General features: G+C 29.1%; 1 protein-coding gene across 2 annotated transcripts; it reads left to right on the forward strand.

The window, feature by feature from the left end:
- Positions 1 to 2226: 2226 nt before the first annotated feature.
- LOC119671865 (aryl hydrocarbon receptor nuclear translocator-like protein 2) lies at positions 2227 to 21850 on the forward strand. Of its 2 annotated transcripts, XR_005251847.1 has the most exons (9): positions 2227 to 2529; positions 8682 to 9418; positions 17078 to 17241; positions 17318 to 17463; positions 19634 to 19836; positions 19911 to 20103; positions 20175 to 20406; positions 20466 to 21336; positions 21391 to 21850. XR_005251847.1 is itself a non-coding variant. In XM_038082686.1 (8 exons), the coding sequence occupies exons 1-8, from the start codon at positions 2293 to 2295 to the stop codon at positions 21212 to 21214; spliced, it is 2661 nt and encodes an 886-aa protein (XP_037938614.1). In that variant the 5' UTR covers positions 2227 to 2292; the 3' UTR covers positions 21215 to 21850. The 2 variants fall into 2 exon arrangements, 1 of the variants encoding a protein (XP_037938614.1); XM_038082686.1 differs by having other exon boundaries at positions 20466 to 21850.
- Positions 21851 to 23428: the final 1578 nt, after the last annotated feature.

Here is a 23428-nt window from a genome sequence, read left to right on the forward strand (position 1 = left end):
ATTATAAATCTAAAGGTCGAATTTGTTATTATTTTAACATTGAAAATATTTAATGATTCTAGAGAAATTATCAATTCTACAGTAATTGTATTCTTATTTTATTCTTTTTGTTTCTTACTCACCTGTTCTACAATTGCTGGTACTTTGGTGCTTTATGACTGTTGTTTCGTGTATTATGTTTATTATTATTATTGTAATATCTGTATCTGAGAGAGGTAAAGAAGTTCAATTAGTAATTAATATTAGATATAAAATTATAGCAAATATATATTACAAATATAAAGTTAATTTTTTTTATCATGGTTATTATGTTTATCTGTACATATATTCAAATAAAAGAGAATATAAAAATTTGCTGGGAAGTATTGAATATATATGTTATATTTCAATTTAGTTGTATTTATTTAAAATTTTAAAAAGTATGTATTGTATATTTATTTCATTTTAACCATTATCGAACTAGAAAAAAGGCAAAAAGGTTTTGAACTTTGAACTTCAGCTTTTTATCATTAACCCATAGCCGAAAATATCGGTATAATTGCCCCCTTTATGTCGACTTTATATTACGAGCATTTTTTTTTTGGTTATATTTTATTGGAACTTTTTTGATTGCGGATGCTTGTATATACATAGACCATAAAACAAAATATTAATTATTTATAAATGTTGTTAATTTTAATTATAATATAAATGTTTTTATATTTTTACTTTAACATTTTTACCGCATCATATATTATTATTACTCGTTTGAATAATATAAACAAAAAGAAAAGTTACTTTAATCGACTGATGTTGTTCCGTCGTCCTCACTTCGTCGTCGTCGTCACTTCGTCTCTTCGGACGATGCCTCAATTTTATACATAAAAAGCCATTCAAATTTCTTAGGTAGCTGCGGGCAAGAATTTATGAAAGCAAAATAGAAAAACTCAATAATTTATAAAATCAATATCAATATACGCTGAAAAGAGTAAAATAATAAAAATACAACAGTAACAATTTCTGGTGCGTTTATTGAAAAATTATATTAAACAACAAAAAAATCACAAAAAACTTAAACTGTATTGTTGATTCAACCGGTTTAAATTAACAAAATATAAATGTATTTATAAAGATATTAACGAATATTTATATAAATGTATATATACGTATATATATATATACATATAATATATTATATTATTTATATGTATAAATGTGGGTATAGAGTACAAAAAGTATCAAATTAAATGGCTTTGTTTTATAATTTATTATTTTAACAAAATTCAAGATCTGCACAATGTGAATGAGTTAAGATATATATAAATAAATAATAATAATATATTTAAAAAAATTTGTAATAAATAATGATGATCAAATGTTTTTATTTTGAACGAAATTGCAATCGTTTCTAATTTGAAATTAAATCATTAATAATTAATTCTTTTACTGTATCATTGTCATCTTACAGCTAATCTACATATAAAAAAGTACAAACAAGCGACGCAACTGTAACAATAAAAACTATAAAAACAACAAGACAAATAAAAAATAATAAAAAACAACAACAACAACAACATCAGCAGCAGGAACAGCAGCAATTTGATATAAACCACCTGTAGACGTAAAGATTTTATATACTAAAGACTGTATTTGACCACGCATACAGATATGCAGACGATAACCACGCACATACACACATACAACTGTGTGTAAGCATAAGCATTCATGTATCATGTGCTAATTTACATTTGCACGCATACATCTGCTTAATGGCTACAAAGCCAAGAGATCGGAATAAATGAAAAAAAAACGTTTAATTATTTTATTAAAAGTTCATTATAAATTTTATGAACTTTTATTCTTGTATATGTCAATATTTACAAAAGCATAAAAACAAAACAAAAAAACAAGTTGAAAATATGTAAAGAATTATTCATTCTAGAAACAAGTGTTTTAATTACAACAAAATAATGAATAAAAACAGCAAAAATAAGCAAAAAATTTAAAAAAAAGTTATTATAAACCTTATTAACAAAACGAAGATAAAGATAAAACGTATAAAAACAAAATGTCAACTGTTCAAACTTAAATGTTTCAAAAACGAAAATGAAAATAAAAATTATATGAAGTAAAAGCGTGCATTAAATATTTTATAAAAAAAGCAAACAGTTTGTGAGGTGAAAAATATATTTTAATACAGCAAAAAGTGCAATTAGCATTCAAAATAAAGTAAACAACGTACAAATTAATAATTATTTATAGCAAAAACCAAACAAACACAATTTATTATAAAATAATTTTTAAGAAAAAAACATGCAACAGCAGTGGTGCTGCTCACCATCCAATAAAAATCAGTATCGGCAGTTTAAAAGCATAAAATATCTCATAGAAGAACTTTGTCATCACATAACAAAGCCCTCTGACGTCATTAATGCAACCAATTTGAATAGATGTACGCATTTGTGTACGAAAAGTGTGCAACCTAACCTAAATGTGCAAATAATAATTTTAAGAATTGCTGTTACAATTACTCGTACCCATCAGAAAAAGGTAATTAAAAATAATTCAAATAGAACTAAATACGTATAGATAATTTCTATAACAGTACAGTACAGTAGGTGATGACGCAAAATGTCATCTACACTAGAAAAAGAAACTTATACAAAATCTGGATTCAAATCCCACAAAGTTTGGTTTTAAAACACGCTTTATGAATATAGCTTTAAGCACCCGTTGAATTGGCAAAAATATCTCCTATAAGAAGTATATACAATTTTAACTCTATCTGATATCGTTAGGGACCAATATATTTATGTGTGGCTTACAACCAATTCGATTAACTTAAACTAATATTTTAAATATTTATGTACATTAATACCTTTATATTATTTATAAATAATATTAAACTAAGGGATCGTGCTCTGCGACTTAAAGATCTACTGTGCCCCTAAATCGGGTTAGAGCGTTTCTCCAAGCCCGATTTTTTTAATGAAAGACAGTATAGAACCTATATTTCCTAGTTTTGAATACTTATGATCAAAGAAATACCCTTCTAGGTATTTCTGCCGCTTGTGCATCAGTGGTGGACACTCCTCAAGCACACAGAATGCTGTTTCACTCTCTTATTATACCTTTAATGGAAACACAATTATAATGAAGATTTTTGTTTCCTATTACGTATGAGTGACATTGCTAATAAGGTTTGACAATTTGACTTTAGTAATATTTAGTAATTTTACTATGATATACTCTTACATTTATTCTGTAGTATTATTAAGTTTATTAAGTAAAGTTTTTTTTTTAAGCTAAAAAGTTACGTTTAAGCGGTTTATGTATGTTCTTAATGACAGATCATATTTGCATTGCATTACTTTAATTGGACTTTACTTATGTTATGTTTGGTGGTTGTATATATTTATATATATTAGTTTAAATTAGAGTATTATTAAAATATTAATAGTGTCAAATTATTATATATTATTAATTAAAACTTCAGCGTTGATAATTGCACATCTGCCAAACAGAGAGCGTCGAGTACGATAGATGCGAACTATCATTTAGTTTTTCCGATTTGAAGATCTAAACTTTAGATGAAAGTTTACAACAGTTAAACTGTCAGTTTATCTTATTGGCGTTACTCGTAGAATTGTTACTCTTTTTATATAAGTTTACCCTTTAAGAATCAATGACGCAGTAAGCGCGTGAATCAATTCTATACTACTTAATACCATATATAGAATACACTTATCTTGGAAACCGTTTCACTTCCATTTCCAGGGAATACCCTGTTTCTTTGAACCTTGCAGCGACACTGAGTATGAGAAAATCTCGTGTTTATTGTGTTAGTTCTGTGCTTCATTGAAATCATGAACCATATGATGTTGATAGCTGAAATTTATTTTTAAATTTTTTATTTCAGTTAATAGTAAGTAAGTTAATTATCAGAAAATTAATAACAGAAAGCGTCCTTGTTCAAAGTGGTTACTAGCTTCCTAACATCGTCAGTCTAAACTAACCTAAACAAAAGGACAAATGGAATTAATTTGGAATTATTAAGCTGGAAAACTCTATGTATTGTAAAACTTTATTAAAAAATAGTTGTAATAGATTTTGTGTGCAACAATTTTTAATTAAATACTAATATATTTTTAATAAAATTAAATAAAAACTTATGTAAATATATAGCATTGTGAAGTCTCTTTTTTTTTGTTGTATTTAATTGTATATAATAATAATAATATCACAAAAGATAGTAAAGAGTTTCAATCCTTAAGTTTGTATTTAATGATTTAATTTAAATAATGTTTAAATTTAATAATATTCCGATCCATTCTTGAAATCACGTGCTTACTTTGAAAAATATAAAATTAAATTAATTAATTAAATTGAACTCTTAAATAATCTCAACGTATTGCAAATGTACGAGCATTACGCTGCGCAATTATTCGGTAAGATAAACTTTTCTTGGTGACACATTTTTTAATGATGTGTTTAACTAACCCTTGTGCATCGTTAAATACAGTAAAATAAGTAAAATATAGAAAATAAATTCTTTTTCAATTCCATCTTCCATGAGTTCAACATTTGCAGTTTTCACTCAAGGACAAATGACGATTCCGATAAGTAAATTGTACAGATACTCGTATTATCAAAGCATGTATCATATATCTTGAAACTCGTATTTAGATAGAAAATATGACGTTTATTTATTTCGTTTAATCGGTAATGGTATTGTATTTCTTTATGAAAACAGTAAATAGATTCTGCGATTTAAGATTTGGAGATATTTAATATGGCATAACATGAAAATTTCAGAGATTTTCTATACGAAACGTATATGTAGACTATAAAATAAGACATAATTGTAAAAATATTTATGAAAAAGTAAAGAATATTAAATTATTGATCTAAAGTAACTAAATTTTGTTTTCATATTAAAACAAAAAGAATGGATTTTAACAAGAACATATTATATTAAATGTCTTTCTCTAAACACCGGTAAATCTTTAAATACCCATATTTTCATATTCCATAGTTCCACGTTGCAGAAATGTTGACTAACTCTTTACATTTATAAAGTATAACAAAAAAACACTTTAAATATTAAATTAATTTTTAATTCGGTTCATCTCAATATGAAAATAACCGCCGTCGCTTCAATAAAATAAACCCCGCCATTTCAGTCACTCATACACTCTGTTCTAAAATAAACGTATATACACAAAATAGACAGTCGAATTGTCATCTAGCAGCGCTAAAAACAAAAAAAAAAACAAAACAACCAGATAGAGAGCCAACTAATAGTGTTAAAAAGCTATTCAGAGTTCTTTATTACCGAAGCCTAGACCCTTCTTTAAAACCCTTCTTTAAAACCCTTCTTTAAAACCCTTCTTTAAAACCCTTCTTTAAAACCCTTCTTTAAAACCCTTCTTCTAAACTCGCTTCTCATCTAGAGCCAGTTTATGCAGTCACATAGCATGTGATAAGATATTTTAATTTATTAATTTTTATGTTGAGACAGCTTTCCATCTCATCAGATGAATACATATTATTAAGATTGTAGAACAGATCAATGTAGTTTGTCAACAATCTTAATTCTGTTTTACTAAGAAAAGGTGCCTCTTTATTGGCAATAGAATGAGTTCTTTATCTGGTGGACTGTTCAGTATCTGCAAGTAGACACAACTAATACTAATTAACAATGTTTGTTTTGTAAGTCATAAAGTGCATATACTTTCATATTTGTTTAGACTATATCTTACCTTGAAATTGAAAATTATAGCTCGGAGTGCACAATCATATTTTGCTAGTGGTAGGCGGCGGACTGTGCCACCGCTCCATTGCGCCACTGTGAAAATTCTTTCTATTTGTAGCGTTAAGAAATTTCCGTAAACGACTGCATTGATAAATTGGAGAGCTGCAGGAAAGCGAAGTACAAGGGGCAGTCCAAAACTGAAAATAAACTTATTTGTTAATTAGGTGAGAAAAGGTAATTGGGTGTAGTGAAAACAGCTGTGAAGGTGATGGCTTTCTGAATTTACAGCAAACTGCATTCGTACGTGCCTATTTACGCGCACTGTACATCCGCGCGGTTGCGATGTAAACAATAAATTGATTGCAAATAAAATATCAGTTTTAGTTACAATAAATCATAAAGTGCAGTGTTTGAATTTACAATACTTGATAAGAAAAAGTATTATTTATAGAACTATACTCGCCACTTATTTTCGTATTTACGAGTAATTTAGCTTCATTGTAAGTTTGTGTAAACAGAAAATGGCGCGATGACGGGGCCCATTGTAATTTCAAGATTAAAAATAATATGTGAGGCACTTGAGACTGAGACTAGAGTATTAACAAATAATAGAGTGCTTTTGTTGTCTAGGTTCTATTTAGTTTGAAACTACTTTATAACTATTATACAATAGTTTTTATTTAATTTGCAGCAATTGCGTATATTTATTTTTTTTCAGTTCGTTTGTTATGCTCTGCTCGACGTTATCGCAAATCATACCCAGTACATACACACATATCTGATTAAAAAAATAATTTCATATTAAAATGCTAATTCGCCTATTATGTATAATGTACACAAATATATTTGTGTGTATGTGCCACATAACTAAAATATACAAAACAATAATTAGAATATCAAGATATCAAATTAAACTAAATAAAGCCAAACTTGTTGGTTTCATTCTTTATTCGAATGTATTTATTTTTATGGATATTGGATATTTGTGAAGATGTTCAATAATATTTTTGAAAATAATTTGCATTATTCAAATACGAGTACGTTGTATACATGTTTGCCACAGACATATCTGAACAGATTTTAATCTTTATGCACATATTTGTGCCTTGTTTCGGCCATTTAGCAGCTTTGTTTGGTCAAAACATTATTAAGTGCTTTATTTTAAATACTAAATCTGAAATTTATGAGTCACTCTATCGATTGGGATACATACCAGCACTAAAACATGTTAGCGAACTTCAATAATCAGTAAACATGTATCACAATTATAGGCACAAAATTAGGAAAAAGCCCAAATAACATATGTAAACAATAAACATTTTAAGATGATAACGATCAGCAATTAGCTAAAAGAAGGAAATCGATTAAAATCATTTTGAATACCCTTGAAAAAACCTTTAAGGAGTTCAAGGAGTTACAGTATAATATTTGAGTAAAAAAAAATGAAACAGAAGCAAAGACTTTGCATATATAATAATAATTATAAAAAACAACTCAATCCGGTTTAAGTATCCATTAAATTTTTAATTTGCTGCAGTTCACTGTTCGATCTTTCAAAAATTATTTGTTGTATATCTTTATTTCGTATACAATTTTTTTATAAATTACAGAAGAAAACTGTATGTAATACAAAATTTTTTTTTTTTTTTGATACAAGATCAGCTTTTCCTGAACTTTACGAAATATTTAAAAGATTAAACAAGGTTGAAACTCACTTTCTAGATAATCTCATTTGCAAGAACTCTAATTTAATTATGTTCTCTTTAGATAATATCATCTGCAAGAACTCTAATTTAATTATGTTCTCTTTAGATAATATCATCTGCAAGAACTCTAATTTAATTATGTTTTCTATATTTTATTAAAATTTGATATACTTGCAGAGTTTCACTTCAGTTCGATTTTTTGGAATTTTTTTATTTTAAATCGTTTAAGGTTGAATAGTAAATTTATAGACTGTATCTGTTACTGTTTCTAACAAACTTTTTAGGCATCCAGCCTTAGTAGAAAAGAGGCTGTTGACAAGTTATCTGTTGGCAGGATCTGTTTGAGAAGAGGAAACGAAGTGTCAATGCTGTTTAACGGCAAATAAAATCCTTATTTTAGGCGTAGATCTGTTTGACGTAGATCTACGCACTTCCTGTCATTTAAATACTTGTAAAATTATTAATATCTTTATTCAATATCTTTATATTGATATATAATAAAAACTCTGAGTCGTTTAAGTCGTTTACTATATTAATATCATAATTTCAATTGCACAGAAGGAAACTAAATGCTAGAAAAATTAAAATAATATTACAAATTTTTTGTGAAAACCTATTTATAAAGTTATTTTTTACCATAAAACAAAGTTTAACATTATTTGTTTCAATAATAAATAATTTGTGATTTACTTTATAAAATTCTGGAGTAGGCATCCACATTGCGTGTAAGGTGTCTTTTGCCCCTTATAATAAAGAATAAAAAAGAAGTGATATTCTGTTACCAAGTTAATATTAAACAATCTTTCAGATTATCCTACAGCTCGAGATGTGTAACTGTTGTTATATTTATCATAATTTGCCATTTTAAAACAACAATTGAATCGAAAAAAGTCATAGTGACGTATGAGTAACAAAATTAAATAATATCATATGTGTAAGCAAATGACTTCAGATTTGCTACATACAGTAATCAAAGCATAAATAATAATAAACATATGTAGATAAATTTATCCGAAAGTAAACTTTGTAACTGAAAATGATTTTATTCAAAAACTATGCATTATCATTTTTAACAACCCCACCAACCAGTTCTTATATTTGTTCAATATTCTTCAATATAATATATGCAAATTTAAGAGTTTTATATATAAATATCAAATTTTCACAAAATACATAAAATTAAAACTAAATATCTAATTAACGATATTACAAAGTGACAACTTTTATTTTGTTTATTATAGAATCTAGCAATGGAACCAAGCAACGGACAAATTGATCCAGCAACTACATTGAATGCATCAGAAACACATACTGAAAAATATACCTCTGATGTTGAAGAAGACTACAAAACAAACATTCCTTATTATGCCGAAGATAATAACGCCAACTCTACACAAGCCATAAATAACTATAATACAATAATTGGAAAAACAGAGAAACTAGATAGATCTCCAAATGCCTATAATTACCAAAATTGGGAAAAAGAAGAGAAGTTTGTGGACGAAAATCACTCTAGAATCGATTCAGATTATTCCAGTTATGAAACAAGCGATACAGCAAGTTTCTACTCACCAACAAATAACTCAGCAACAACACCAATACAAGAAATGAAGTATACACCCAGCGATATATTATTCCCACCACCACCAGCCCAAATGCGCTATCACTACAATTATTCACCACAACAGAACCATCCACAGCAACCACATTCTTACACAAGTCCGCCCCAGTACCCACGCCACATGCATCCCAGCTTTCAGGCAGCTTATGCCGCACAACAACCTGCTCCTGTCCAATCAATACCGTACGGTTCTTACCCACAGCATCCACCGAACTTTCCTAATATGTGGCATCCAAATGCACCTTACGGTACTGGAGGTGGGTATGGTGCAACGTATGCATCACATCGCGTTGCTCAATACAACAATAGTGGTTATGCTCATGACCACATGATGGACATGTTACAGTTATCCAATAGGTAAGTGAAGCAAACTTTTAAAACATACCATTTAGATCATTTACGAGTAGATTTGAAAAGAGGTTTAGGAGAGTAGACTTAAGGACATATTTCGTTATAATGTTATAAATGTATTTTTAAAACACGTGCTGCGGTAATTTGCTTTGTAAACGGAAATATCATTGCGTCTGCTTGATGTCGCATTCAAGCAGATTTGCGACCAACACCCTGGCGCAGTGACGCAGTGACGCAGCACAAACTGAAGAATAAACATACAAATGATGCTTTCTGAAACATGTGCAGGGAACCCTGTGGTTAGATAGAGTGGAACACTTTTGCATTAGCTAAATTAAGGACTATTGAAAGATAATCATATTATTGTAATTGAATAAATCTTTTTATGGATATCTTGTTTATCAATAAAAAAAATCTGCTACGGCGTGGAGAATTGGGAATTCACTTGTTTATTAGCATTTAATTAGGTTATTAAAATAAAATGTAGTTCGAAAACAAAACTTTAAGTACGTATTCGAGTATTTTTAGCATAAGATGCTCCCACTCATATATATGTCTTTATATATATATTATATAAATGGAATATATACTAACTATTAAAAATAAGGGTCACGACTTTATTAATTTAAAAATTTTCTCTTCAAATTTTTTTTTAATTGAGTAATTAAGTCGATTTTAAATATTTAAAATATTTTTATTTAATTAATTTTCAACTCCCTTTTCTGTCTGAATTTCTCTAATACTTTCTATAATTATTTATTTTGATTTATTAAACCGAAAGTGGTATGAAAATTTGAGCAAAAAGATATTATAAGATTATTAATATCCTTTATCTGTGTCCAAGTTGGATTAGGAGACTTTCTTTAAGCATAAAACTATGGGTCTCAGGGGCCACGATATGCCATTTTTACTTTTAATATAATCTTATAATATTCTTTATATAATTCTTTATACAGCATTCACATGGTTTCTGATCTGAAAATCTTTGAGACTCCTTTTATAGCTCTTCGATCAGAGCAGTCATCCTTTAAAATCTGAGATATAATGAATTAGATTAAATTAATAATAATAAACGTTTCGAACTTTTACCTTTAAGTAAAGTAAAGTAATCAAGTTTTTAGATTTATTAGGTTGGTTTCCATTTACTTATATAAGTGGTCCCCTCTTAAAGGCACGGTGTTTGTGTGATACCGCCGGATTTTACAATTTCATTTTAAATAAAACAAAATTCATAGTCTGAATGCTGAGACTATGTACATACACAAATTAACTTCGATTTTTATAATTTTCCATGATTGGTTTAATTGATTTTGATGGCTGCAATCTTTCTTTTTCACCTAAACGTAATATAAATGCTATTTTTTTACCATTCACCCTAAGATTGCAATAGAAATAAATGGGGTACCAGATCCCAATGAAACGGAGCACTGCGTTCATGGTTAATCTTTTGTGCCGCAACAGACCTTAACCGAATAGAAGACATTCCACAAGACAGCCTTCCAAATGAAAGCCAGAATGTCGCCCGTTGAGGAGCTCTGGGCAGTCACATTCTTCTAAGCAGAGTCGACAATCTATCTGTTCGGACAGATCTATTTTGTTAAGGTGATAACGCAGTCCATGGTAACCCGTAAAATATCCCACCAGTGACATCAACTCTTTTCTGCTGAAATAGGATACTTTACCATAACTGTACGGATGAGAACTAGTTGTATCACTCTAAGATAATATTAAGAAAAACTTCTTCGCAATAAATAAAATTATTCTCTTAAGAGAATGGGTTACTTCATGGAGTTTGTATAGTGAAACGCCTTAATCACGTCAAGCCTGTACATTTATGTAGGTGTTGTAAATGGTCTCTTTATCCTCTTTCTATTTGAAGTTTAAGCTTGATATCTGTATGTTTAAGTGGATGACAAATTGTCCGGCATAGATTCTTTGCAATTCACCTAGAAAATAGTTCTACATCTATATTTGAGCACCTACTAATGGTGTTTAAATAGTAACAGTATATGTATACACGGTATACAGTTTATATCTATTTTATCCTCATGTCTCAGTGGAGCATAGGGCCTCTACCATCCTTTTATATCGAATTCTGTTATTTAATTCTCGGCAGATATTATTCAAGGAATAATTGGCTTCTCTTAGTTCTTCTTCAATTGTACTCCTCCAAGTTTTAACCGGCGCTCCAGATTGACGGCTGCGTTGAGGACTTCACCTCAGAGCTTGGCGTGAAATGTTTTCATTGGATCTGCGGAGATTGTAGCCTAGCAGGTGAATGATTCGTAACGGCCAATAGGTTGGTGTTTGTAATGTGGTTGGGACACCATATTTGTTCACAAAAGTTTGTATTTTTGTATCAAACTCTCTTGTTCTTTTCCAAGTATATATACTCGTATATATATTATATTTTGATGAATAGCAATGCACAGTAATGATTATTGTGTTGACAGTTCGAATAAAATGTATCATATTCAAATGGAATATATGCAGAGTGTCATTTAAACACGGTTTAATCACGTTTATTTTGACGTTGCTTGCTGCGACTGCAATAAAATGATTGTATAACTTGCAAATCTCCACTGTAATTCCTTTAATATAAATGTATATAAATACACAGATATATGTATGTGTAAATTTATAATAATTACGAATAAGAAAAGTTTAAACAGAATTATTTTAATTAAATAATGAAAAAGAGAATTAATTATAATTTTTTACGGGCTTACATTCTCGCGGCAACAAGTGCAAGCCAACAAAAATGCAAATGTGCGCTTGCTTCTATGTATGTATGCATGTGTGTATGTTTGTATGTATTAGTGTTACTCGTAACGTATTGAATTCTGTCTGGAAAGCACGATAACAACAATGTTGCATTTTACACGAAAAAAGAAAAAACAAATGAAACAAAAACAAAAACAAAAACGAAATCAAAAACAAAAACATATTATAATGCAAAGAAACAACAAGTATTATTAGCAACAATAACAATAATGAGCACAAAAATAAATATTGAAAAAGTGCAGCCGCCTTTCAAGCGGCTGAAGCTTTTCCACTTCAGTTTGCGCGACTATGATACTGTAAGTGCAAATTATTATACAATGTATCTTTAGTGGGTACTCATTTGAGCTGAAGGGTGTTGGGTGCTAGGTGTTGGGCAGACTTAGTAGATTGGCTGACAGATTTGCTACTTTGGAACTTTGCACTGCACTTATGCCATCGAAATTAATAACATTCGGCTCTGATTATTATTTTGTGTAATTATTAGGTAACTTATGAGTTCTCTGAGTATTTCTATCGGATTTTGCGTATATATTGTGCAATAATTGCGCATTTTGTAATTTTAAAAATACCCAAAGTATTCCTTTTTTTTTAACTAAAGAATAATTACAAATAAATATCTTATTTAAAGTGATTTATATACTATATTGCTTTTGTATTATGAAAGCATTTTATGGCAATCAATTTCGTAAGAATGTCGAGCTATCACTGCGTATGAGTGACATTTGAGATTTTTAATATAGATTTAAAAACTATATATCAGAGAATTAAAAAATCTTTATATCAAATCTATCAAATTTTATATCAAATCTTATAACTGAAGTAGGTAAATGAGCATGATATTTTAGCTCGTATATTATAAATTCCGTTTTATTGACTAGATTATAGGCTTTAATATATTTATATATCAAAAGTACATTGTTTAATGAAAAATGCAATAGTTTTTAAAGAAAACTCTTATTTTAGTTTGAAAAATAATTTGTATTCAATATCTTCAAATTTTTGTTTAAAATAAATATTAATATACAACAAAAAACAAAAAAAGAAATGTATTGGAGTGCGAATGGGGGTAGAATATTTTAATATTTTAGGTATAGATACATTTTAGAATGCATTTTAGATATATGTACATATTATAAACTAATGATATATACACAATTATACATACGGTGCAGTAGCTGTTATTTGAAGAGGGAAGTTTTAATTTAGTAGTGTACATTGAAGGAAAAAAATAAAGGTACAAAAGTAAATAAGAGTTCAGAAGATAGTAATTTGTGGGAAAGTATGATATGTTAAAATAAAATAAAACAAAATACAAATTTCTTACATATTAGTATATATATTCATTATTAGTTAGTATTAGTATTAGTTAGTATATAAATAAATATATTTATATTTATTTATATACTAATACATTTTCATACTTGTATTAGAAAATACAAGTTTTCTAATATGTAGTTAGTTACACTTTAAATATAACTGAAATAGGTCAACTTAAATGCATTAATAAAGAAAGCTTTTAATTATATCGAATTTACACATATTAATAAGAATAAATATCTACTTCAATTAATACAGTATCGCCTTAATTATACGAAATTATTAATAAGTCAATAAAGCTTATTAATAAGCCAATAAATAATAGCTTATAACATTGCTATTGTTGCATCGGGTAAATTTTCCCAGGTACTATTCAATATTATTAAGTCTCCACTCGCACTGTGACAGAGTGCTGCATTCTCAGGGTTAGCGCAATAAAAACAAAAGTTATACTCTTCAATAGAAGGCATAAAATCCCACCCTTTTTCTAAAACAAGATTAAAGGCACCTCGTTCGAGTTAAGTGCTTATGTCAACTAGCTGTCTCATATATATGACTCCAAACTCAGAAGGTAAACTTCGCTGAAAGTGTTCGTAAAGGTACATGTGGTATTTACTGCGAAGAAGACCTTCAGATGGAGTCTTTCCCCTCAAATCATGCTTTGGTTCTATATAACTATCAATCAATCAATCCTTTTTCACAAGGCGGTCTTTTTGGTGGCGAGCAACTAAAAAGGCGAGCTGTATAAAACTGGTTGGCCAAGTTTATGGAATTATCAGGTTGGTTTACTTTTACTTGAATGTGGGAGTGGCATATTTCAAGATTGTTTGTACGCTAACCACTGCGGTAGATATAGTTGAGGGTAATTTAAAGATAAATAATTGTCTAGATCCATCTCTGTGTTAATTGTGTTTGAGTGCCGCTCAGCATTCATCCTTTAAAGTTCCACAAATTGCAAAATAATCGACTATATGGAATATACTGCCTAACTCCCTTCGCTTTATATGTCAATTTTGTGTGACAATTCTAGTATACTTCAAACTATATATTACTCTTGTATAATCTTACTTATCCAATAATGTTGACATTTTGCACTATAAATTCATAGAGATTAAAATAAAAACTTACTCAACGAGGTTGTGATAATGTTGTAATAAAATCAAATATATATACATAAATGCATTAGTAAAAAAATCTGTATTTAATAATAAAGAAAAATTTGTATTGTTCAATGTGTATGTATTTATAAATATAATTACAATTACACTTTTTTATTACAACGACTTTTATTGTTTACTTTCTTTTTTGCTACCCCAACTCAATTATATAGGTCATCAACTAAAGAACTCTTAGCTTTTCTGTAATTATTTGTAATTGCATAACAATTGACAAAAACCAAACCTATTATTAAATATTTTTATTTCCGTCGCAAAAAAGTAAAAATGTGAGAAGTCCAATCAAGTTCTCAACATAGGATATTTTAGCTGGTTTACTTTAGTTTTATTAATGATACTTTCTAGTTACACATAAATACATGCATTAGAAGTATCGAGGTTATAAGATATTGACATTTTGATAATTGAAGGTTTTATTTGAAAAAAATTTTCTTTGACACTTTTTTGATCTCAGTCAACACTAAAGATGATCGAGACTCCTATCTTTTTTTTTTTTTGAACAAATAAATATCATTTTATATTTATCATATGATAAGTAATAGTTGACCCCTGTCACAAAAGTATTTTTGGCAAGTATATCTCATAATTTTAACAATTTTTTGATTATCATTATGCAAAATAGATATCTCAATCTCAATGAATATTGCTATATAAATCTGTGTCTGGATAAACATTTCTAGAAATATCTAAACATAAAAAGAACATTGCCTTTTATTGCCGAAAACGTTTTTGCTGATCTAAAAAGACTGTTTACTCAGCTGACTTTGAAGAATAATCTTTAAATCTTTTTAAGTATGATTATTTAGATAAAAAAATATGAATATTTTTCTTTCGAATAGCTTTCAAAGAACAACTTCGCAACAAATGGCTTTTTCTATAACTTGTGCTATTCCTATCTGTTCTTCTTAAAATACCTACATACAATTATTTCATTTTGTTATTATAGAACTATAGATAGTTCCGTCTTTTGCTATTGGCGAACACAAATAAAACTGACACGCATATATTACAACTCAGTTGTCCATAGCCATCTCCCTAATATATTCTAAATCTACTCTGCAGAAGATTTAAACAATAACTAGTCATCCATAGCCTGACATCGTTCTTATATTTAATTGTTTAATGGCACACATTAAGTTGGCTTGAGACTTCATACGATAAGTGGTCCGGTATAAATTTAGACTTGTGCAATTCAACTCCTACACCAAGCTTGTTCGTCTCCTATCTAACTATATGGCATCACTCTCACATGGGAGTCTATCTAACTGGACATGCAAACATTGAGCGAAACGACAAAGCTGACAGTTCAGCCCGCTCCGGTGCTTCCCTAATTGTGTCCCTGGCGGTATCAGTATATTACCCTAAAGACCATTAAGAGTAGTATTTATCTCTACTTCCTTCAACTTGCCAATAACCGATGGAAACCACTTAAGTCATGTGCAACTTCCAGGTTATCATGGCCCACCTATAATAAAATTAGATCCTCGGAACTCATCAAAAGAGACGGCGTGAACACTGCAAGCCTTACTGCAGTTCAGAGAGAACATTGGTAAATAGGAACCCTCGCAGAGAAACTGTGTGTTCTTTATAATCCTCACTGTAGAAGTTGTGAAAACCCGCAGGAAAGAGACCATAATGCCCAGGTTTGGCATTCAAAAGAAATAGATTTTTAGAAAGATACTTTTTTGACAGTCTATCAGACTGTTCATTGTAAAGACTAGAGACGTATTAAATTATATCTAAATTCAACAGGATGGATTTAGTCTCTACACTTTTCTACTAGGGGTTATTACGAGGAATGTGTTAGCAAAACGGGGAAAAACCGCTAATTGGGGTACATGGAAGTAAATCCAATGAACTGCCACAGCAACCAACCAATCATATCGCATCTATGTCATATTTCTTCGTAGATGGGGGACTTAAACTACAACCGCTTTCCTTTATTTTCACGCAAATATTAGTAAATAAATTAAAATTAAACATGTACTGAATGAAATATAATGTGAAAAAATAGATCATTTAAAAATTATGTAATAAATAAATTTTTAAACAAATTTATATATAAGTTTTAATACATTCTTATGTAATCTATGTAAGCATGCCACCAACAACGTTACAAGCTCCGCTGTGTTGTTTTTGTAGGCGGCACAGTAAATCATACAAATGAACGAGTATACATACTTGTACGTAATGTTTATGCGGCATCACATTTACATACACACACACACTCACCACATTTCGATTCATAAATATTTATTGAAGAAAATGAAATAAATAAATATTGAAATATAAAGCACGAACAGTAGTTAACAACTAATATAACAAATGATTATCGGAAAATCATTAACGCTCTATGAAATATTCTCTTATGCTCTCTTTGCATGCACAGTGGGCGTGAAGCGAGAAATCGTGCAGAGAAAAATCGCCGCGATAAATTAAATGGTTCAATACAGGAGCTATCAACAATGGTGCCACACGTTGCCGAATCTCCCAGGCGCGTTGATAAAACTGCAGTCCTTCGATTCGCAGCACATGGACTGCGCTTACAATATGGTAAGTACTCTTGTAATTTAAGTTCCTTTTTTAAAATAAATTATAAACAATATAAATTTGTTTTCTCTCCATACAGTATTTGGCAACACACTTCATCATCCGCGTCCACAACTTACAGACACTCTAATGAAATTATTAGATAGCTTCTTTTTAACATTAACTTGTCATGGTCAAATTGTGCTCGTTTCGTCCAGTATAGAACAACATTTGGGACACTGTCAGGTAAGGCGCATTTCAAACAATACTTCTCTTATACTACATATTTATATAAAATTTTAACAAACTCGATAGTTAATTTTAAATTTGAATTAAGTAAACAGAATATTTATTATTTATTTATTATCTAAGAGTTAACACTAAAATTAATTTTAAAGTTAACTTAGAATTAACTTAGAAGGAAATGGACTACTAGGTCATTGACTCTAGAAAACAGAACAATAAAAATGTGTTGTTCCTTATACCTTAATATATTATTTATTAATAACAAATAACTTCTTGAATAGATTAGGCTAGATTGAAAGGGCATGTGTTAACACAAACATCAAAAGTTTTATTTGGGAAAATCTATTACCCATTGTAACGTTACTACAATGGGAAGCAACCTACTCACTACAGTTTCCAACATATCTCGTTTGATTACTGATAGTAAACCATATATTCTTTCATATAAAGTCAAGGAAATACGATTAATATACCTTTGTTAACTCTAGCAGCACAGTGAAGAAACAGTCTCTGAGACATTGAAGTGGCATCGTCTGTAGTCTAAGGCAATGACATCGAAAGTGTTTTTAACAAAACACATTTATTAGAATATGCCACCCTTGAAGTACCTATGTAACAGTAATGTGCCCCGTTAATGCTCTATTAGCACACGAATGACAGGTTAGATAAAATTCAAAACATCTTTCATTCTTCTCCTATCTGATCAAGGCCATGTATTCTTAGCAACTTCATAGTCTACAAGATGAATTCATAAGTAAGTTTTCTTGTATAGATTATATAGTTTACTTATCAAAGTTTGTATTGAGGTGTGGCCGTGATATATGTATGTTTCATAGCTTATTTAAGCCATTTTATCTGTTAGTTCGTTCTTTTTGAAACCTCTAGATCCAGAAACGCATAAAACATATGCCTTGGGATACTAAGTGTGCAATAGGTAGGAATAAAATTTAGTTCGCAATCTGACCACTCTGAAGGGTAGTAATTTCAAAGTAGATATTTAAAGCTCGAATTCTAATAACTTATAGTAAATCGCCTGCATGCCATGTTAAGACACATGACGCCTGTATTCAATGGTATGTGAAGATAACTAGACTGCTAATAGCTTTACCGTGAATAATGTTCAATTCTTGGCACATTCATAAGACTTTGTAGAAATCTTTTAAAATTTTGAATATAAAATATATAATATAATTAAAGTCTATTATTGAAATTATTATATGCACTTAGATAAATTAATTAAAGGAGATCAACTTTTCACACAACTGTACTGTTCTAATGCCATTAAATTCGTCTTTGATGTTTGGAAAAATTGTGGAAGATTTTATTACTTTTTATTACGCAAGTTTTTTACGGAGTACGTGACAATTCCCTTATTCAAGTAGCTTTGCATTTAATCATTGAATTATTTTGCAGTCTGCAGTTGCATTAGTGATTGTTTTTTTTTAACCGACAGAAGAGAAATTTAGAAGAAAATTAAAAGTGAGAATTTAAAGAAATAATTTTAAGATTGAAGTGATAGGAACTCACGAGAAATGTTTACTTTTTGACACTTATATGGTTATTATGCCTTAATCAGGTGTTTTCACAACATCTAAGATTTTCTTGAAATGTCGTGAAGCTTTGAATGAGATGTCGAAGTATTTATCAATTATCAATTTGAGTTACGAGTTATATAAATATATCTGGCAACTCAAAATTGTCGAAATAGTAAAAATTGAAAAACAAGTTTTTAAAAGATTGATTTTAATAGATCTCTTAAGATCCAGAAGAGAAGAAAAGTTTAAAATAGTTGGTATGAAGAACATATATGTCTTCATTTTCACGTATCTTATGACTGCATCACAGTATGTAGCACAGGTCATCTTTATAAGTTTATACGTTTGACCATAAATTGTTTTTAAAGAATTCCCTCTCTTAACAGCTTTCATTTCGATTATGGTTATGGTAATTTCGTACAAAACTCCTTATAAGTTGCGACTACTACTTGACTATAATATTAATATTTACTTTGAATCCTAAATAAATCTTTACATTTTTTTATGTTTAATAAACAAAAATCATAATAACATTATCATAATTAGCTCATCCTTGAAGTAGCTGTTAACTGTCGAAAAACATTACCTATTATAATAATATACTTATTAATAAATTATTTTTTTACTAATTCTAGGCTGATTTATATGGTCAAAATATCTTGCATATAACACATCCTGAGGATCATGCTATGCTCAAACAGCACCTCATACCTAATAATTTAGACACACTTTTTGACGTGCAGACCGAAAATGGCTCAGAACCACAACCCCGAACACAGGCCGAAGAAGAGCATATTGATACAAAACTGCGTGAAGATAAACGAAATTTTACTGTTAGGTACACAGTTAAAACATATTACAATCTGTAGTTTAATATATAGATTAATAAGTGTTATATATTATTTTTTTTAGATTTGCACGTGCTGGACCACGTTCTGAACCCACCACATACGAGCTTATTAGAATCGATGGTAGTTTCCGTCGAAGTGATTGTGCACCGCGTGGTGTTAAAGCCAATACATTTCCATCAACTTTACAATTGATCCGTCGTACAAGAGGTCGTGATGATTCAATACCATTACATACAATCAGTGGAAATGATATTGTAAGTTAATCGAAGATAGATCCACTAGTCAAAAGCTGATAACACTTATATCAATTTTATCCATTATAAAGGTACTTGTAGCTGTCGCTCGCATTATAAGAGAACCCAAAATTATTAATCGTGTTGCTGATGTTAGTGTGTTGGAATATAAAACAAGGCACTTAATAGATGGTCGTATTATCGACTGCGATCAACGCATTGGTTTAGTTGCTGGTTATATGACGGATGAAGTAAGAAACTTGAGTCCATTCACTTTTATACATCAAGATGATGTCAGATGGGTTATAGTAGCTTTAAGACAGAGTATGTACATCAAAACTCCTACATATAAAAAAGTATTTTTATGTAATGTTTTATTATAGTGTACGATTGTAATAGTTCCTATGGAGAGTCTACGTACCGTTTACTTACACGTAATGGTCACTTTATCTATTTACAATCAAAAGGATATTTAGAAATTGATAAGGAAACAAATGAAGTACATTCATTTATATGCGTAAATACCTTACTTGATGAATCAGAAGGAAAACGTAGAGTCCAGGATATGAAAATTAAATATGCGGTCATTGTAAATAAGCAAATACCACAATGCTCATTAATCGATGTACCGGCTTCAGAAAATCCGTTACAATTGGAGAGAGCTGTACTCTGCCTAATACAAAACCTGCAACGTTCATCTTCAGATGATGAGGAACACAATGCATCATCTCCAGGCAGTTACAGTTCACAGCGAAAGCGATCGTTAACGAATGCATCATCTCCCTACAGTACCTCAGCATCTATACGCACCACAAAGACACCACCACTATCTTTAGTGCCACCTGAAGCGTCATCTGTTAAAGTTTCAATATCCAAAAGCATACGCGTTATAAGCAATACAGCAGCAAAATTTTTACGAGAAAATCAACGTATTAGATCTCCCTCGACCAGTGAGAGTAATCCTGAAGATGTCAACAATAAAAATGATGGCAATGAAAAAAATGGTAGATCGGATAATAATGACAGTTTGTGTGGTACAAAACGCAGCATCAGCATGAGCTTAAGCTGTGCAGAGAGCGATGATGATGTGCAAATGGCAAAACGTCGCCTTAATAGTTCCAGTACTGCATAATGGCATTACTTTCACAAGTAGTGTTTATGTTACTATGTTATGTTAAAATGTTAATTATAATTATATGCAATAATACCTAATACTCGTATATACGAAGAAAGCAAGGTTTCAAATTCATACAGGTATGTTAAACTGATTCAAAATGAAGAAACAGCAACACATCTCTGTGATTTTAGGGAAAACTTTAATGAATTCAAGATGTAAAGTCTTCAAATATTAGCAAAATTCAAGTGTTAGAATGCAGATAATTTCAACGACATTAATGCAACGAAAGCAACCATTTCATTCAGCAAATATTGCAACATCTAAAGAAATTCAAAATTAGAAAAATAGAATATTGTAAGGCACTAAAGTACCATGTGCAGATTTCTATACACTTGCCACGAATAGGGAACTAAAAATATACAACAATGTTTAAAAAGTATTCGCGTAGAAAATAAAATTTATTTCGAAAAAAAAATTTTTATATAATAAATTAGTTTTCAAGCATGGGCTTGCCGAGAAGTAGGTGTAAAAGTGGCGCTGAGATACTACTGTGACCAATAGGTTTCCTTTTCCCATGCATGACTTTATATATATATATATATATATAATAAATTAATAAGAGAAATATAAACAATATTTAAATTTTTTTAAAATATAAAATAATATATTAAAAAAATAAAGGGTTTCAGAGGTATCCTTCTCTCTCATGATTACAGCAATTGATTACTTGACAAATTCAATACATATATTCAAAGTCCAATTTCTTTCGATAAAACTCAAATACAACAAAACAAAAACAATTTGTTATAAAAACTACCTCAATAAATATCCGAGCGTTACTATTTTTTTGACTATATCTATATTTTATATTACTTAAATTACATATATACATACGTGCGTACGTGCGTACGTATGCCTTAGAATACCTAATAAGCCGAGGTTCATATACACAAACATATGTAGATGAAATGAGTACTATTATTATTTTTGGAAATACAGCACGTATCCCTAAGTACGATAGCATCATTTTCACAAACAAATCTGAAAAACAATATTAACCAGTAATTATGTTTAGTCCTTTATCGCATTAATTTATTGATTTGTTAAATTGGCGTAAGATGGCGTATATGAAAATAATAATCAAAATGCATATATATTTATAGATGTATATATGTTAAATGTGTTCCGTGTGATGTTGTGACACTATATTATCTATTACCGTTAATTTGTTTCTAACAATACATAAATTATTTAGTGTGAAGATTTTATATATAATTAAGAGTAAGTTAAACTTAACAATACTGAGTACTTAAGTGTCTAAAGCACAATTAAGCACAAAATTAACTAGAAAATTAGAAAGTGCTTATGTGCAACAAATATTTGTATAAATAATTATAAAAGAAATGAATTACAAACCTAAAATAATTATAATTGTTGTATTGGATGTAAGTAAATCAGTTATTATATTTTACTGGGTTAATTGTGATTATTTAAATTATAATTAATTGTTTTTAGAAAAATATATAGCATATGTGGTTAAAATAAATATTTATACGTTATGTGAACTACTAATTTTTAAACAGAAAATTTAACAACTAAGCGTGATCAAAGACTGGGTAAATAATAAATATATTAGTTAATTATATATTGTAATTATTGCATAAGCGTTGTTTCTATATTATACACTAATTAATGTACAATGTTTATGTACACATATACATGTATTGTATTTTTATCTAGAAATAAGTAAATACATCTACAAACTAATACTTTAATTAACAAAAAACTCAATATATGAATAATTAAGAATTAATTATTTAATTAATTAAGAACTTATTATTTAATTAATTAAGAACTAATTTATATTAAGTAAACACATATTTCTTCGAGTCACTATTTTCAGGTGAATATATTTTAAGTGAATGTTAAATGTTATGCATTTGTTTTATTATATACATATTAAATAAGTGTAATTTATAAGATTTTAAGTGAGTACCAGTTTATGATATATATTTATATGTATACAAAATGAGCAACTTAATTTGTTACCCTACACATATTTAAATAAAGGAAAATAATTAAAATGAAAAATACAAAAATTAGATCGTTTAAATAAAAAATATTAACAATTTGCAGACCGCACAGATGTTTATTTTAAAAAATACGGTATTGAATATGTTTATTTTTTAAACTCTGATTAATATTCTTTTTAAATTTTTTTTACTTTTG

Source organism: Teleopsis dalmanni, chromosome 1 (assembly GCF_002237135.1).
Source record: "Teleopsis dalmanni isolate 2A chromosome 1, ASM223713v2, whole genome shotgun sequence".
NCBI classification, from domain to species: domain Eukaryota; kingdom Metazoa; phylum Arthropoda; class Insecta; order Diptera; family Diopsidae; genus Teleopsis; species Teleopsis dalmanni.